At 42.6% G+C, this 19,231-nt stretch overlaps 1 protein-coding gene across 1 annotated transcript; it reads right to left on the bottom strand.

The window, feature by feature from the left end:
- Nucleotides 1-7,233: 7,233 nt before the first annotated feature.
- Nucleotides 7,234-17,384, bottom strand: LOC139639412 (monocarboxylate transporter 12-B-like). Its single transcript, XM_071513503.1, has 6 exons — nt 17,169-17,384; nt 16,243-16,530; nt 14,440-14,804; nt 11,595-11,854; nt 7,635-7,880; nt 7,234-7,328 (listed from the first exon to the last, which is right to left on the bottom strand). Exons 1-6 carry the CDS (start codon nt 17,382-17,384, stop codon nt 7,234-7,236), a joined length of 1,470 nt encoding a protein of 489 aa, XP_071369604.1.
- Nucleotides 17,385-19,231: the final 1,847 nt, after the last annotated feature.

Genomic DNA, 19,231 nt, shown 5'->3' on the forward strand with positions numbered 1-19,231 from the left:
TAGACTCTATACAGATCTATATTAATATGATCTATAACAGGCTCCTACCTAAACTCTATCTATATGAATATGATCTATAACAGGCTCGTCCCTAGACTCTATACAGATCTATATTAATATGATCTATTATATGATATATATGGACATCTATGGATAGATTTAGTTGGGGAACAATAATATGTGTATGATGGGGTTTGCACTTGTATTTTTCATTTTCACGCCTCCTTGTGTAAATTATCACCCGGCAAAAATTAATTCCAAAAATATCCCCCCTCTGTTTTTTTTTTTACAAATCACACCCTGCAGATCTATATGAATATGATCTATAGAAGGTTTGTGTCAAGATGCTTCCCTGTCATACCTATAATCCCAATAAAGAGTGCCTTATAGGGGATTCATAATTAATAAATTGTTGTGCAGAATATAATAACAATAATTGTAATTTTATTGATAGAGCACCTTTCTTAAAACAAGTTTACAAAGTGCTTCACAAGCAGTAAAACTACAGTCAAGTCAAAGTGTATTTATTAATATTCTGTAGGACAGTTCATACCAGAGCAAAGTGCTTTACACACCAGACAGATTAATTATACTGTACACACACACACACACAAATACACACACACATACATGCATACTGTACATGTACACTTAAGTACAGTCAGTATTTACATGTGTACACACCAAGGTTATTATAGTTTTGCATTTTTCATTAGTTTTTATTTTTATTTTGTTTTGACTTTTTGTTTTCAATTCCAGTTTAGTTTTAATTCGTTTTTAAAGCGGTTAGTTTGCTAGTTTAGTTTAGTTTTTATTTTTTGAAAATTAATTAGTTTCATTTATTAGTGTCAGTGTTAGTTTTAGTCTGTTTTTGTAATATGGGGTATTTGTCAGGGGTAAGATTCAAAAATTCAAAATACTAGGCTTATGTATGAAAAAAATTGACAAAGACGAAAACTAAAGACATTTTCTCTATCATTTTAGTTTATTTTAGTTCGTTTTGTAAACACACAACACAGTTTCAGTTAGTTATCATTTTTTTATAAAGCCTCGTTTTAATTTTTATCTCAGTTAACGAAAATGTTTTTTCACACCTAGTTTCCGTTATTTTGTTAGTTTTCGTTAACGATAATAACCTTGGTACACACACACACACACACACACACACACACACACACACACACACACACACACACACACACACACTGACAGCCTGACAGCGTGGTGACGGTTCCATACCAAGTAAAAAGGTTTTAGGGTTTAGCTTTTAGAAGAAGAAGTGTTGTGAGATCTGGAGCAGCAGACCGGAACAACAGGAACAGGAAAGTCCATGAAGCTCCATGTGTTGTGAATGAGGACGTTTGTTTTCTCCCTCTGCCTGCAGCTGATGGGAGGAGCGCAGGAGGAGAAGGAGAGCGATCACCTCATCATCAGGAGACAGCTGCGCTCCAAGACCTCCAGGAAGTGACATCATCGTCAGCCGTTAACTCTGCGGTGACATCATCACCAGAAGACGAGTTCAGGGACACAGAGATAATTATCTTGTTAATTCAGAAAAACAGGGCAATTTTTTTTTTCAGGTGAATGCATTAATCTTCCGTACAAGTCTACCTCAGACGCTGCTGCAAAGCGGTGCAAACTTTGAGTGTGACATCATCATAAAGAGACGGCCCCGCCCCCCCGCACGCGCTCAGAGGAGGACAGCTGTCTCTCTGTCACCTCTGCTCTCACCTCTTACCCTCCTGTCTTCTACTGCTTTCTATTCTGCTCTGTTCTGCTCTACTGGTCCCAAACTGGTCCCGACCCTCCAGCCAGCTGGTTTCTAACTGGCTCCAGTGCTGCTGCTGGTCTGGAACATCGACTCAGGCTCGGGCCGATATTCAATAATACTGAATGTCGCGATATTTCTTGAATATCACAATATTTACACGGTATCAAATATTACTCCCCCCACCCCAAAAAAAACTAAAAAAATCATCATTGTAGTGAAAAAATCATTTTATTTGAAGTCAGCTCCCTTCTCCCTGTGGGTCGTAAAGTCAATTAAAAGACTGAGATTTTAATCTGAAGCAGTTTTAATCCCAGTGATTTAAAACGGCTTCAAATCATTTCTCTCAACTGGAAATTCAAAGTATTTTAATTTTTTTGTTTTTTTTGCTGTGTGCAGAGGAGGAGTGGGAGCTTTGTAAATATGTTAATTGCTGTATGTTAATTATTTGACTTTGTCTATTATCTGAAGTGTGATTCTTTTGAGTTTTATGAGTTTTTATGAGTTTTTTTTTACGCTGCCCGTGGTCAGTGAACACAACACAGAGGAAAGTGCCGCTGTGTTTTTCCTCTGAAAAATAAAAACAAACCTTCACTGCTCCCACTGATGGTTAAACCTTCTTCTGTCTCCTGTTCACTTTCTCTTCATTCAGCACTGGAAGTGATTTCACTTCAAAAACAACCGGAACAAGAAGAATCTGACCGTGATCCACTGAGTTTCCACACTGCAGAAACCTGCCCAGTGATGTTCTCTTGTCTCCAGACCTATCAGCTTCTTTCAGGATGTTTTCAGTCAAATTCTCTCTAATATGACTTCTTCTTTCAAGAAATCATCATAAAACAATGAAGAAAATCTGGAAACAAGAAACTTTCTCCAAGACAATTTCACTTTTACCAAGAAAATGTCCTGAAACAAGTTACATTCTCCTGGAAAAAAGTCTCATTTGTTGACAGCGGTAAAATTATCTGTCAGAGCAGTGAGATGATTTCACTGAAAAAATCCTAAAAATAATCTTAATGAGTCTGGAGACAAGAGAGAAAATAACTTGCCAAATATGTCAGTTTTTGCAGTGCAGACAGTCTGTAAGAAATAAAGGAAACAAAACTGGTTTTGACGTAATATTCCTTTAATTGATCAACATTAAAAACGATAATCTTCACAGTAAGGTTTTCTCAGAGTTTAAGATTTACTCTTAAATACAGAGGGGTGTAACAGTTTTAAGACAAAAGTGTGTGTGTGTGTGTGTGTGTGTGTGTGAAACAGTTCTAATATAGAACAGAGGTTTCTGTCAGTGTGAACAGATTCTCTTTGGCTCTTTGGGTTAAAAACAGACTTTTCAAAAGTGATGCGGTGGAAAAACTCCTGCAGGAGGATCGACCAGCTCAGCAGAAAACACAAAATAAAGAAGAAAATACAGTTTCATTACAGAATGAGATCCAACATTTGAACAAAGTTACAGCGACTGTTCGAGAAGAGTCGACTAAACCACATGAAGAGAGAAAGCCCCTGTTCACTAAATAAGACTTTTACACAGCAGGTACTTAGACATCGTGAATGTTGAACGCTAGCTAATTATTTTCTTCAGAAATCAGTGTATAGAGAGGTGTGACCAAGTCAGCTTTGCTCAAGTCTAAAGTCAAGTCTCAAGTCTAAATGTAGAACAGCAAGTCAAGTCAGAACAAATCAAGAGTCCAGTATCAATTTAATATCTTAAAGAAAACTAAATATCTAGGACTTTTCAATGCAATATGGTTTTAATAGGATAAAAACTTGGTAAGAGCATCATGAGTTTGATTTCTATAATCAGTTTCAACTTCAATAAATTCAATCATTCCATACAAATTCAGAAAACAGAATTTAAATTCAGTCGTCTGCTGGAACAAATCTCATCACTTTCAATCTGAGTCATTTACACAAACACAAGATCTCAAGTCAAGACTTTAGAAACCTTTTCAAGTCATCAGAGTACAAGTCAGAGTCAAGTCCCAAGTCACCAGAACCCAAGTCAAGTCGAGTCTCAAGTCTTCTCTTCATGCATCAAGTCAAGACTCAAGCAGTTAAATCTGTGACTCTAGTCCAGGTCATCTAAGTCCAGTTCAGGTCATGTGACTCGAGTCCCTCTGGTACACAGCATTTGGGAACGAAACTCTTCCTCTAGTCCCTAGTGACCCAGACTCTCATTAACAGCCAGACGGATCCAGCTGGTCTTGTTCTGTCTGATGTGTCTCATGGGTTTGAATCCAGTTTACATTAATCAATATCACATATTTATCATTTACTCCTCACACTAAGTCATTAATAACTCTTCCTCCCTCAAGGCCCAAAGTTTCCCAAAACACCTTCACTCTAAAATACAAACCAGGGGCCGGATTCACAAAACCCTCTTAAGAAAAAAATCTTCTCAAGTGCCATTTTTTTCCTAAATTTAGTCTTAAGAAAAAAAATAGGAAAAATGCTATTCTCAAAAACAGTTCTTATATATTTTCTTAACTTTCTTATGTTTCTTCTTAAGAAAAAACTTAGGAATAAATGGTATTCTTGAAATGAAAGTTCTCAAATTTGTTGTTGATTTTTTTCTTAACTTTAAGACGGCCCTTCACCTGTCTTAAAACTCCTACAGTGAAAAGGTAAGCCTCTAATATCATATATTTAAACACATTTTAGACAAGTAGGTTATAGTTCAAAGTCTTCATAGGTTCCCCTACACCTAACATTAAGATGAACATTTATTGTAAAGCTTTATTTGGTGTAGGGCCAGGTAGGCCTCTGTCTCATGTCTGTTGGAAATAAGATGCAAATTTTACAGTTACCAACAGCAACCAATGTTTCAATCTTTGCTCTAGTTGCTCTAAATAGGTTTTTCCCCAATTGTTTTGTAGATGGAAGCACTTTGGGTTGCCTCCTAGCCTCCTAGCCTTGTCACCTAACCTCCTAGCCTTGTCTCCTAGCCTCCTAGCCTCAATGGCAGTAAGCCTAAAGTTTATTAACCAGAATTAATTCAGGCCCTATTTTGAGAAGTTCTTAAGTTGGAAAATTAAAGAAATTCGTAAGAAATGAGACTGTTACTAAGAAAATATTGAGGAATTGCACTTAAGAGCCTTCTTAAGAACTTCCTAAAATTTCCTCTTATGTCATTTCTTCAGATCTATCTTAAGAACATGTTGGTGAATCCGGCCCCTGGTCACTTTTCTTTGTTTTTTTTAACTAGGACTATCCGTTGGTCACGTCGCTCCTCTTCCCGCTCCGCTCCGCCCGTCAAGTTTACAATTAATTTTCCGATCCTTTTAATGATTTACATGACCTTGAACGGGCTGTGAGGTCACCCAGGTCCTCCGGTCAAGGTCTGCTGGTCTTCCCCAATTCTAGACTCAAAACTAAGTCTTGAGTGTCTTCGCAGTTCTGGCCCCAACCAATCAGATCAGTCTGTTGACTCCTTTAAAAACCCACTTCTCCAGGTCTCTTGTGTTTGTATGATTTTATGTGTGTATTGTACAGGTTTGGCCTTTTTATCATATAGGTAACACTTTACAATAAGGGTCACTAAGTTTAGGGTTAGCTAATGCTTAATAAACATTAACTAACCCTTAATTAACAGTTAACTAATGTGTCTGTAATCATTTACTAATGGTGTTCATGTTAACTAAGGTATTCATTTATACTTTAGTTAACATGAACACCATTAGTAAATTACACATTAGTTAACTGTTAATTAAGGGTTAGTTAATGCTTATTAAGCATTAACTAACCCTTAACTTAGTGACCCTTACTGTAAAGTGTTACCATCATATATTTACACTACCAAAAGTCAAAAATGAAAGAATTTTAAAAGGCCAAAGTCTGTATTTAAATTTCAGCCTCCAGGTCAAAGTGTTTTCTCAGCGTTTCCTAAACGCCCGACGGCGACACGGCTGTTCTGAACTGTTGCCATGGTGATCACCGTTTAAAACACAACAATCTGTTTACAAGCCTGCAGTGAACCAACAGGTCTGTTTTACCTCGGCACTGTGGGGATCAGTCCTGTTCCCACTGCACTGAGATATAAAGGGGAAAAGACGTGTGGCGTTTCTAACCGATTATGACCGAGTGAATATTCCTTTACTCCTAGTTGACACCAGCTGCAATTATTTATAAAACACAGTTTCCTCTGTTATTTCTTCAAAGGTTCGATGTGAAAACCATCTACAGCTAAAAGATTTGTCTCTTCTAGTTCTGATGAAAATTCACTTCCTGAGTTGAAAATGAACTGAAGCCCTGATGAAGATCTTTGTCTTTGTCCCGCTGACTTTAAAGCATAAGGCCGGTGTTTTTAATGCATTTCTTACCGTCAACAAATCCTATGAAAACAACAACATCAACAATGTGTTTGCTCTGCTCCCGTTACTTTCTGACTTCCCACGTTCCGTTTTTAGCCGTCAACCCGGAAGTCATTTGCTCCAATTGTAAACTAAAAACCTTTAAATTCAGCTCACAAAGACATAGTTTACATTTTAAAAATCTCTAACTGTTACCATGAAAAGTCAGGCTGTTGTAGTTTTTACCAAATCAAATTCAAACGGGAACAAATTCTTCATTACGCCGGGGGACTATTTTCTGTGCTGTGGAACTACTTTCCTGAGATGGAAAACGTGTTTACAGCCGGATTATTAAGTTGTTTGAGGGAAAAGTGGTCCGGCCCGGTGCATGGTGATGATGAATGATGAATCGTTGCTGATTTTGTTATTTTCATAGGATTTGTTGACGGTAAGAAATGCATTAAAAAACACCGGCCTGCTCCTTTAACACTGGATAAAATCAAATGTTTTCTCCGTCTCCCTCTTCAAAGTCTAAACATCTTCGTCCTGATATTGTTTACAGAGCAGCAGCCTGCGATACAAACTGAAACACAAAACTAATAAAGATTAACATCAAAATCAAACGTTTGATTGGCTTCGTTCTGTTTGTTTCCCTGATGCTGAGAAGCGGTGCGGCTCAGCCTGAGCTGTGCGTTCAGAAAACAACAAAAAACACACAGATCCAGTTAAAGATCCCAGATTGTTCCGAACTGTTTCCTTTGTCCATATGAAGCATTTTGTCTTTTTGTCACTGAGAGAATGTGAGATCTGAAACTCCTCCCGTTTTGCCGTAGTTTCCTTATTTAAAAATCATGTGATTCTCCAAGCCGCTTTGATTTCGCAGACCGCAGTGACATCACTGATGAGGCGGCCAATCAGAGAAGAGCTTCATTCAAACGTAAAATCAACAGCCACAGAAAATGTCAGTGTTTTTTTTTTGCTGTACACTTCACAAATGTTTCTAAAGTTGCTGAAAAAAAACAATGTGGGAGCTTTAAGGCAGACGGTTACTTATGTGACACCGGTGCTACGAGGCACATGGAAGCCCTGAAAGCCACAGCTCCCGTTCACACTTTGTTGCCAGTTAAGGAGGAAGACTGCCAGTAAAACCAGTCCCGACGGGGATTTCACATTTCACAGGTTCAAATCCCGCACAAAACAAACCGACTCCCATCCAAACCGGTCCGGAGGGGGTTTTGTGTCGGAGCAGCAGGACGGCCGGTCGATGCCTGAAAACAGAAAGATCACATGAGGCGGGTTTCCTGCTGAGTCTGAGCTGAGAGAGGAGGTTCGTTCTCTGGGCTCGACTCGTCATCCTGTTCAGCGCAACAAGACGAGCGGCTGAAGAGACGCAGCCTCCATGTTGTCTCTCTGTCGTTAGAGACAGCACCGGCCTCCGGTTTCAAAAATAAATCCATTTACCAACGCTGTAAAATAATTAGTAATTATTTGATTGACGGCTGTCTTGGCCAATCCCTGATCTCCTTTCCTCCAGCAGGCGGTGTTGTCACGGTGCTATGAGGAGACGATCTGACCGTCGGCCGGCTTCGCCTCCTTGTTGAAGGCGATGTAGCACTCCGATTGGTCGGCCGGGCCGAGGGGGAGGGGCTCGCTCTTGGTCTCCTTGGCGACGGCGGCCGCCTCGCTCCGCCGCGTCGCCCGGTGACGGCGGCAGCTCCGTATCCCGGCAACCGTGGAGAGGAGCAACGCACTGCTCAGCAGGGCGGCACCACTGAGGAAGAACGTGGCCGTGTAACTTCCTGTTACATCAACCAGCCAACCTGCAGGGAGGGAGAGAGAGGGAGGAGAGGAGAGAGAGGAGACGGAGAGGGAGAGAAGAGAAGGGAGAGAAGAGAGAGGGAGAGGGAAAGAAGAGAAGGGACAGAAGAGAGAGGGAGAGAGAGAGAGAGGGAGGAGAGAAGGGAGAGAGGGAGAGAGAAGAGAGGAGAGGAGGGAGAGAAGACAGAAAGAGAGGGAGAAGAGAGAGGGAGGATAGAAGAGTAAAAGAGGGAAAAGAGAAGGGAGAGAGAGAGGAGAGAAGAGAGAAGAGAAGAGAGGGGGAGAAGAGAAGGAGAGAAGAGAGAGGGAGGAGAGAGGGAGAAGAGAAGAGAGGGGGAGAAGAGAAGGAGAGAAGAGAGAGGGAGGAGAGAGGGAGAAGAGAAGAGCGAGAGAAGAGAGAGAGAGAGGGAGAAGAGAGAAGGAGGAGAGAAGAAAGAAGAAGAGAGTGAGGGAGAAGAGAAGAGAGAGAGAGATGGAGGGATAAGGGTGACTTTATATTGAGCAGACAGTCAGGTGGTTTCTGTAGTATTGGGAATCAATCAAGTCGATTCCAGACAAATGTTTTCCTGATGCTCAGTTCCACAAACTGAACCAGAGGAGAGAGCAGATCTTTAAAATAAACACAATGACAACGTTGTTTTATTGTCAGTCTGTTGTCATCATACTTTGTACTTTGTCTTCATCTTTCTCTAAACTAAAACACTGGTGTGTGAGGTGTGGAGTCAGACCCGGTCTAACTCCTGGTCTGATCTCCCTCTGCTGCTCTCTCTCTCTCTCTCTCTCTCTCTCTCTCTCTCTCTCTCTCTGTGTTGCTCTGGAGTCGAGTCTCCATTCCCAAACACCTGGAATCAAACAACAGATCGTTTTTTGGACTGAACAGGAGCGACTTTCTGTTCAGATGAGAAGAAAAGTGCAGAGACATCCTGTATGAATTCAGGTTAAAGCGGAATAAACCTTTAACACTAGAAAGGCCGAGCCACAGTCTGAAGTCTCTCAGCTTCCTAAACGTTCAGACTCTTCTCCAGACCCAGTTTCTGTAAGGGTCCGGATTCACCAATGTGTTCTTAAGATAGATCTGAAGAAATGACATAAGAGGAAATTTTAGGAAGTTCTTAAGAAGGCTCTTAAGTGCAATTCCTCAATATTTTCTTAGTAACAGTCTCATTTTTTAAGAATTTCTTTAATTTTCCAACTTAAGAACTTCTCAAAATAGAGCCTGAATTAATTCTGGTTAATAAACTTTAGGCTTACTGCCATTGAGGCTAGGAGACAAGGCTAGGAGGCTAGGAGACAAGGCTAGGAGGCTAGGAGACAAGGCTAGGAGGCAACCCAAAGTGCTTCCATCTACTAAACAATTGGGGAAAAACCTATTTAGAGAAACTAGAGCAAAGATTTAAACATTGGTTGCTGTTGGTAACTGTTTTCAGGGCTGGGTAGTAACGCACATGAGTAAAAAAGTATTTTTTTTTAAGGAACGAGTACTTTTAGTTCCTTTTTTTAACCTGTACTTCTACTCTTTACTCAAGTATATTTTTGAGCCAGTAATCTACTTTTTACTTCACTACATTTGCCATTTATACCTTCGTTACTATTGTGCACTGGCCCACACACCCTAAAAAATATTAAAAAGGAAAGTAACTTGTACTTTGAATAATTTATTAACCAGGAACTTTTTTACTTTATTTTTTATGGGAGTAATTGTACTTTTACTTGAATCTAGATTTTCAGTACTCTACCCACCACTGCTGATTTCCAACAGACATGAGACAGAGGCCTACCTGGCCCTACACCAAATAAAGCTTTACAATAAATGTTCATCTTAATGTTAGGTGTAGGGGAACCTATGGAGACTTTGAACTATAACCTACTTGTCTAAAATGTGTTTAAATATATGATATTAGAGGCTTACCTTTTCACTGTAGGAGTTTTAAGACAGGTGAAGGGCCGTCTTAAAGTTAAGAAAAAAATCAACAACAAATTTGACAACTTTCATTTCAAGAATACCATTTATTCCTAAGTTTTTTCTTAGGAAGAAACATAAGAAGAAAGTTAAGAAAATATATAAGAACTGTTTTTGAGAATAGCATTTTTTCCTATTTTTTTTCTGAAGACTGAAGTTAAGAAAAAAATGGCACTTGAGAAGATTTTTTTTCTTAAGAGGGTTTTGTGAATCCGGCCTCTGATCCTGCTGCAGCTTGTTGGCTGTTTGTTTCTCTTTAACTAAAAACCCACTGAAGCTTCTGCATGAAACCGGTTGGCTGTGAAATGACTAACAGGCTGACCAGTCGAGTCCAGATAATAAATCACTGATTGAGGGACAGAAAGCCTGAACCTTCTGACCGGCCTCCAGCTCAAACTGTCTTACAAATTTAATATTTAAATTCATTTTATGAGGCACCTCTGGACTGAATCCTGGACTCAGTCTTGCACAAGAGTTTATTTATTCTCAACACCACTACAGACACATTTTTTGTAGTTCTGTTTTTTCGTCACTTTTTCCCCCTATTTTTTCCCTGTTTTTCTCTCCTTTTTTCTCTCTTTTTCATCTTTTCCCCTTCTTTTTCTTCTTTTTCCATTTTTCGTCTCTCTTTTCCCCTCTTTTTCTCTACTTCCCCCCCATTTTCAGCTCTTTCCCCCTCTTTTTCAGCTCTTTATCTTTTTATAGTTTTATATTTATTTATTACTTCTCCTATTACCTTTCCTGTGTGATTCTTATTATCTTTGCCACATTGCTGCTGTGACACCTGGATTTCCCCTGGGGCGATCAATAAAGTGCAATGTTATCTTTCATTTTATTTATCCAAAAAATAATTGAATTCAACGGTTCAATGTGGGCATGACTAATTAAAATGTAAGCAGTTCAAACACATTGTCTTGTGGCACTGATCTCCTTCCATACTGACAGCAGCTCATCTGCTGTGTGTTTCTGTCTGGCTGCTGAACTGATGGAAGCAGCTGGAGAGTTTTAGGATTTATAATCCTGGTTGTTTTCAGTCCGAGCCGCCGGCTGGAGTCCAGCACAGATACCCAGAATGCCCTTTGCTCTCGAGTCGGACATCATCCTGCCACTGATTGACCGACGCACTGAGCTGTGAGGGCCGCCTGGCCGGCTGGTGATGTGGCGACCATTACATAAGACAGTGAGCCATTGATGATGATGATGATGAAGATGATGATGATGTGGCGATGTTTGTGTTTACTACAGTGCGATCAAGAGGTTGACGGTCAGTCCTCTCTACCTGAACATTATCAAGTATGTGTATTATTGAATATATCATATTGAATATATATTTTTGTTTCGTTCTTTCTTTTTTAAAGTCATCTGTCTAGACAAAGTCTGTCTTGCTTTTGCTTGTATTTCTGATTTTGCTTGTAAATGTTTTAATATAAATAATATATACTGTATAATATATTATTTTCAGTCAGTTTCATCAGTATATATACAGTACTGTGCAAAAGTCTTAGGCACCCAAGAGTTTTTATATAAATTGTGTCTTAGATGTTTATTCATTTTCTGCATTAGTGTGTCAGCAGACTGCTCTTTATGGTACATTTTTTGATATTTATAAACTTTTCATTTAATAATTTTTGAAAGCATCTTCGCTTTACTTGTTTTCTTTTACATGTGCCTAAGCCTTTTGCACAGTACAGTATATATATGTAAGTGTACATAGTTAATATCTATAACTATATACACTTTGTCACCCCCCCCTCACCTCCGATGGGCGGGCTGACGAGGTAGGGGATGGCGTGGAGGAAGTAGACGACGCCCAGCGCGGAGGAGAGGTACGGAGCTCCGACCACGTCTGACGTCACCACGGGGATGAGCGCCACGTACGCCCCGTCAAAGTATCCGTACAGGACGGCGAACGGGACGAGGAGGGGGAAGGAGCGCAGCAGAGGAGTGAAGAGGCAGCACACTCCCTCCATCCCCACTGAGAAGGCGTAACACACCGTCCTGTACGACTTCAGACACCTGGGGGGGGGAGAGGCACGGGTTAGACTGTCCTGAGTACAGGAAGGAGGGAGGGAAGGAAGGAGGGAGGAGGGAAGGAAGGAGGGAGGGAGGAGAGAGGGAAGAAAGTGAAGAAAGGAGGGAGGGAAGGAGGGAATGCAAGTGCAGAGTGAAAGAGGGAAAGAACGAGGCCATGAAGGATGGAGGAAGGAAGGAACGAAGGAGGGAGTGAAAGAGGGAAAGGACAAGGCCATGAAGGATGGAGGAAGGAAGGAAGGAGGGAAGGAATGAGGCCATGAAGGATGGAGGAAGGAAGGAGGCAGGACAGAACGAAGGATGGAGTGAAGGAGGGAAAGAGGGAGGGAGGAAAGGAGAGTGGGAAGGAGAGAGTGAAAGAGGGAAGGAAGGAGGCCATGAAGGATGGAGGAAGGAAGGAAGGAGAGAGGGAAGAAAGTGAAGAAAGGAGGGAGGGAAGGAGGGAACGCAAGTGCAGAGTGAAAGAGGGAAAGGACAAGGCCATGAAGGATGGAGGAAGGAAGGAACGAAGGAGGGAGTGAAAGAGGGAAGGAAGGAGGCCATGAAGGATGGAGGAAGGAGGGAGTGAAAGAGGGAAGGAAGGAGGCCATGAAGGATGGAGGAAGGAAGGAACGAAGGAGGGAGTGAAAGAGGGAAGGAAGGAGGCCATGAAGGATGAAGGAAGGAAGGAGGGAAGGAGAGAGGGAATAGAGTGAAGAAAGGAGGGAGGGAAGGAAGGAGGGAGGGAGGAAGGAGAGAGGGAAGAGAGTGAAGAAAGGAGGGAGGGAAGGAGGGAATGCAAGTGCAGAGTGAAAGAGGGAAAGAACGAGGCCATGAAGGATAGAGGAAGGAAGGAACGAAAGAGGGAGTGAAAGAGGGAAGGAAGGAGGCCATGAAGGATGGAGGAAGGAGGGAGTGAAAGAGGGAAGGAAGGAGGCCATGAAGGATGGAGGAAGGAAGGAGGGAAGGAGAGAGGGAATAGAGTGAAGAAAGGAGGGAGGGAAGGAGGGAAAGAGGGAGGGAGGAAAGGAGAGTAGGAAGGAGAGCATGAAAGAGGGAACGAAGGAGGCCATGAAGGATGAAGGAAGGAAGGAAGGAGAGAGGGAAGAGAGTGAAGAAAGGAGGGAGGGAAAGAGGGAGGGAGGAAAGGAGAGTGGGAAGGAGAGAGTGAAAGAGGGAACAAAGGAGGCCATGAAGGATTAAGGAAGGAAGGAAGGAAGGAAGAGAGTGAAGAAAGGAGGGAGTGAAGGAGGGAACGCAAGTGCGGAGTGAAAGAGGGAAAGGACAAGGCCATGAAGGATGGAGGATGGAAGGAAGGAAGGAGGGAGTGAAAGAGGGAAAGGACGGAGGCCATGAAGGATGGAGGAAGGAAGGAAGGAGGGAGTGAAGGAGGGAAGGAATGAGGCCATGAAGGATGGAGGAAGGAAGGAAGGAGGGAGTGAAGGAGTGGAGGAAGCAGAGGGAAAGTGGGAAGGGAGGAGGGAAGAAGGGAGGAAAGAAGGCAAGGAGGGAATGAAGGAAAGCAGGGAAGGAAGAAGGGAGGGAAAGGGGGAGGGAAGGGAGGGAGGAAAGGAAGGAGGCAAGGTAAGAAGAAAGGAAGGAGGGAGGGAGGGAGGGAGGGAAGGAAGCAAGGAAAGAGGGAGTTGTGTTTTTGGCTCATGACCCCACACACACAGCTCTGACTGGAGCTCAGCACAGATTTGAACCAGCGGTCATCTGCTTACAAGCCGCTTCTCAAACTTCCACACTTTCTTTGAAATTAAATTAAAAATGACTTTTTCACCTTGTTAGCTAATTTTCCATAATATTATAATACATACATCTATTTAACAATGAATACCATAAAAATACAAAATGTTTATTTTCCTGTAGTTTTATATCAAACTCCTGCTCCAACATCCTGTTTCAACAGGAAGTGAATCACATGAAGGAAGCAAGATGCTCTCAGAACGATGTTTTATTGGGACTTTAAAGGATTCCCAGCTTGTTTCCCTGCTGGTTCCAGTTATCTGTCAGCTTCACATTCATATCAGCTTCACATTCATATCAGCTTCATATTCATATCTGCTTCACATTCATATCAGCTTCACATTCATATCTGCTTCACATTCATATCTGCTTCACATTCATATCAGCTTCATATTCATATCTGCTTCACATTCATATCAGCTTCACTTTCATATCAGCTTCACATTCATATCTGCTTCACATTCATATCTGCTTCACATTCATATCAGCTTCACATTCATATCTGCTTCACTTTCATATCTTCACTCTTATCTGCTGAACCTGAGAAAAGCCTTCAGTTTATCTGCAGGCTGATACAGTCTGATCCACATGAGCTGGACTCTGCTGTCTGTTGTGTAACGGAGTTTACAGAGTTTATAGTTTATGGTGTTATGACATCTAAACATTAGATATTTGACATTTTCAAATGACTGACTGTCTTTGTACAAAAGAATAGAAAAGAGGGGAAAAAACAAACGAGGAAAGTGTTTGTATTTATTTCAACCAATCACAATCCAGACACACACACACACACACACACACACACACACACACACACACACACACACACACACACACTGTACCTCCTGTCGGTCAGCCAGCCGAAGGTGATGTTTCCCACGATGTCGATGACTCCCAGGATGGACATGAGGAAGGCGGCGTGCTGGTGGCTGACCCCGGCGCTCAGAGCGTACGGGACCAGGTAGACGAAGGGCAGACTGCAGCCGCTGGCCAGGAACAGGAAGGACGCCGCCAGGCCCAGGAAGTCCGGCAGCAGCAGGAAGCGGTACTCCCGGCCGGACAGGAAGCAGCGGCCGAAGCGCCGGCTCCTCGGCGGCCGGCGGGAGGGGGAGGCGGGGCCGTTGCCGGGCAACAGAGGCTGAGGTGACGACGGTGACGACGCCGGCGGCGGTGGCGATGAAAAGCCGTCCTCAGATTCTCTGGCGAGCTTCAGGCCGAGCTCGCCGTCCACCGGAGACACGCCTCCTGGACCAGGAGACAAGAAGAGACGTTTTTACTTTCAACAGCTGATGATGCTCTACTGAAACAAACAAACACAAACAAACCTGTTTTTGTTTGTGAACTTTTTTTTGTCACTTTTGCACCCGTTTTTTACTCTTTTGTATTTTGACTTTTTTATCGATGGCCATATTCACATGCAGATATTATATTATATTATGAAAACCTCCAATTCCCCAAATTCTCTCTGGATAACTCAAATATTATCTGGATCTAATCAGACTATTTACTCACAGTTTCATCACATTATTGTGGACTTGTAAACTTGTAAAAGGTGAAATGTTGTTTATTTTGAACTGGTGGATTGAGATGCTGATGTTGTTAACGACTCAGGGAAAAGATGCTGGAGAAAAAAGGATGAAGATGAACTTGTTGAAGCTCTCGCAGCGCTCAGGAACAGGAGCGGTAAAATACCGTATTTCCTCTAATAGTGGCCGGTAGTCAATTAAAAGCCGGGTCTCTGATAACGTCCGGGGCCGCGGTCGACATGAACAAATAAAGGCCGGCTCCAAATACAGACCGGGGAAAAAGACAAAGGAAACAAGCGTGAATTCGCCATAGCTGCGACCGCGTACACACGCTGTGTGGCTACAGGCCGCCAAAGGGAGGGGAAATTTTTGTGGACTGACCAACCGACAGAGCTCCATAGAGCTGCTGGTCGCAGCTAAAAACATCGGTGGATCCCGGTAAACTCCTGGTGCCCGGTGGAAGTCTCTGGAGCGTGCCGTCGTCGATTACCGTAATTATCGGTAATGCGTCGCGGTAACAAAAAAAACGGCTACCTAACGAACCCCAACAGAAACAGATCAGAAAACAAGGAGGCTTCGTACTAAAATATGAGCAAATATACTTATCAAACAGAGGGAATTAGAAATAAAGGCCTGTCTCTAATATGAGCCTGCTTCCAATAAAGGCCTGGTGCCCTCTGCAGCTGAGGGAAATAAAGGCCCGGGCCAATATTAGAGGAAATACAGTATATTGGCGCTTTATATTACGTTTACTCAATGATCGACTATAAAATGTGCTGAAGTCGTTCCTACAACATAAGGATCTTGTTTCCACGAGTTAAGTAAAGTAAGCAAGTAAAAAATAACACACACTAACGCACACTGGCTGCTGTGGAGAAAGTGTGTGTTAGTGTGTGTTATTTTTTCTTCTGGTTCTTCTGGTTTTTTCCTGGACTTCTGGTTGATTTGTTTTTGTCAATGATTTCTGAACCGCTGTTTCCCTCCTTTTCTCTCCTCCTCTCCTTTGTCTTCTCCTCCCCCTCATCTCTCCTCCCCCCCCCCCCCCCCCCCCACCTCCTCCTCACCCAGTCGCTCCTCCCCCGTCGCCTCCAGCCGCTCCTCTTCCTCCCCTTCCCCCACATCCTCCTCCTCCTCCTCCTCCTCCTCCTCCCCCCGCAGCCTGATTGGTCGCAGCAGGGCCCCGCAGACGCAGAGGTTGGAGACGAAGGCGCTGAGGACGAGCAGCGCCCCCCTCCAGGAGTAACGCTCGATCAGCAGCTGGACGGCCGGCGCCAGGACGAACGTCCCGATCCCGCTGCCCGACATGGCGATGCCGTACGCCAGAGCCTTCCTCCGCCGGAAATAACATCCCACCATCGCTATGGCCGGAGTGTAACACAGAGCAAAACCCAGACCTGAGAGAGAGAGAGAGAGAGAGAGAGAGAGAGAGAGAGTTTAAAACGAATCAGTTTGACATAAACATGGCTGTAACCAAAATCAATAATATTCATCACAAATCTGCCAATAAAGCAGGTCTCATTAAAAACAGCCCTACATGTAGACAGAAACCAAAAAAGGAGGTGTGGTATGACAAGGATTGCAGAAGTGTCAGGAAAAAACTAAGACACCTGACACCTGACCACAAAACACAGACCTGCGCCAAAACTATGTTGAAACACTAAGAGAATACAAACAGATCCTAAGACAGAAGAAAGGAGAGCATTACAATCTGAAACTAAGAGAAATTGAGGAATCCATTGATCAAAATCAATTCTGGGAGAGATGGAACAGCTTAAGCAACAACAAATCAGATAATGTAGCCTTACAAAACTGTAGCATTTTGAAAAACCATTTTGAAAAACTCTATGAGCAAATTTCGCCCGACAGTCTGAATCATGAACAAAAACAAATCCGAGAAAAGTTGAGAATACTTGAATCAACGATCAAAAACAGTCAGAATCCACTTGACTACCCAATCTCAATGAAAGAACTAGAAGATAACATCAGAAAACTGAAGTCTGGCAAAGCATGTGGAGCTGACAGCATCAGGACAGAGATGCTCAAACACAGCCGGCCCCCCCGAGCTCCACCAGGCCCCGCTTCACCTGTTCAACCTCATCCTTCAGGCCGGCTGCTATCCTGAGATCTGGAGCCGAGGACTTGTTTCCCCAATACACAAGAGTGGAGATAAACTGGACCCCAACAATTACCGAGGCATCTGTGTAAGCAGTAACCTGGGGAAGGCTTTCTGCAAAAACCCGGCCTTCCTCACTGAACACCATGTCCTGAACAAAGGGCAAATTGGTTTCCTACCAAACAACCGCACTACTGACCACATTTACACCCTACACACTCTAATTAACCATCACGTACACCAAAAAAATAAGGGGAAAATCTTTGCATGTTTTATCGATTTTAAAAAGGCATTTGATTCTATTTGGCAAGAGGGATTATATTACAAAATCCTCCAAAGTGGCATAGGGGGTAAAGTCTATGACATAATAAAGTCAATGTATGTCAGTAATAAATGTGGAATAAAAATTGGAAACAAAAGTACAGATTTCTTCACTCAAGGGAAAGGAGTATTTCAGGGAAACAGCTTGTCACCAACTCTCTTTAACATCTACATCAATGAGTTGGCCATGCTGCTGGAGCAGTCTGCTTCCCCTGGCCTGAACCGACACAATAAGGAAGTTAAATTCCTGCTCTATGCTGATGACTTGGTGCTGTTGTCACCAACACAGCAAGGTCTACAGCAGCATCTGGACCTGCTGGAGCAGGACTGTCACAACTGGACCTGACAGTAAACTACAAAAAATCAAAAATAATGATCTTCCAAAAGAAGCCCATATCTCAGGAAAGCAGATACACATTCAATATAGGAAATACTGTACTGGAACACACTCTACACTGTGACTACCTGGGACTCCAAATCAGCGCCTCAGGTAACTTTGGTCTGGCAGTGAACGCACTGAAAGAAAAGGCCTGTAGAGCCTTTTATGCAATTAAGAAAAAAATCCACAAAATAAACAGTTAGAATTTGGTCTAAAATCTTAGACAGTGTAATCCAACCCATTGCCCTCTATGGAAGTGAGGTTTGGGGTCCGCTCAGCAAACAGGACTACACCAGATGGGACAAACATCCTACAGAGGTCCTGCTGCAGAGTTCTGTGGGACCAGACTAAACATCCACAGAAAAACACCAACCAACACATGCAGGGCAGAACCAGGCCGGTACCCTCTGCTCAGAAACATCCAGAAAAGAACTCTTACATTTTGGATGCATCTCAAATCGAGTCCCCAAGACTCCCTGAGATCTCAGGCACTGCAAACCCAGGAGCTGAACCCCCAAAAGAGGCAGAGCCCCTTCTGCCAGCTGGTCAGGAGACTGACTGATACAGACCAACCTCAGACCAGCACTGCTCCAAAACCACCAATCAGAGTAAACCAAATTATACAACAAACAAAAGATACATATCTGGAACATTGGACAAATCAAACACAAACACAAAACAAACTTAATTGCTATCTGGCCCTAAACCGTAAATATAAATTGGCAGAATATCTTTTCAGTGTAAAAGACCCAAAGCAGAGGCAGATCCTGAGCAGATCCAGATCCTGAGCAGATCCAGACTGAGTGACCACAGTCTGGCCATAGAGAAAGGACGACAGAAGAAGTCCTGGCTACCAAAAGAGCAACGAACATGTGGTCACTGCACAACAGGTGAGGTGGAGACAGAGATGCACTTCCTCTTGAAATGTGACAAATATAATCTAATTAGAGCAGAATACTTTAAGAAATTTGAATTATTAATCCCCAACTTCACTAAACTAAATGAAAGTGTCCAACAGCAGATCCTGCTGGGAGAGGGACAGGCAGCAGGTCTAGCTGCACAGAGACCGCCTGTCAGACTGAGGGACTGAGACCACAGTGATCATCTGGACCTATCTTAATCACTACTGTTTGTTTACGTATTGTTATAATTGTTATAATTATTATTTTAATACTGTAATTGATGTATTATATTATTCTAACACTGTACTAATAATAGTGTCACAATTTGTAGTATTATAATACTAGTACAATTCTTATTTGATTTATTTTACTGTAATGCATCAGTAATGTATC

Source organism: Centroberyx affinis, unplaced genomic scaffold, assembly GCF_046629955.1.
Source record: "Centroberyx affinis isolate AG114_WGS23_722 - 3 ecotype Tasmania unplaced genomic scaffold, CSIRO-AGI_Caff_v1 ptg007242l_1, whole genome shotgun sequence".
Classification (NCBI taxonomy): Eukaryota; Metazoa; Chordata; class Actinopteri; order Beryciformes; family Berycidae; genus Centroberyx; species Centroberyx affinis.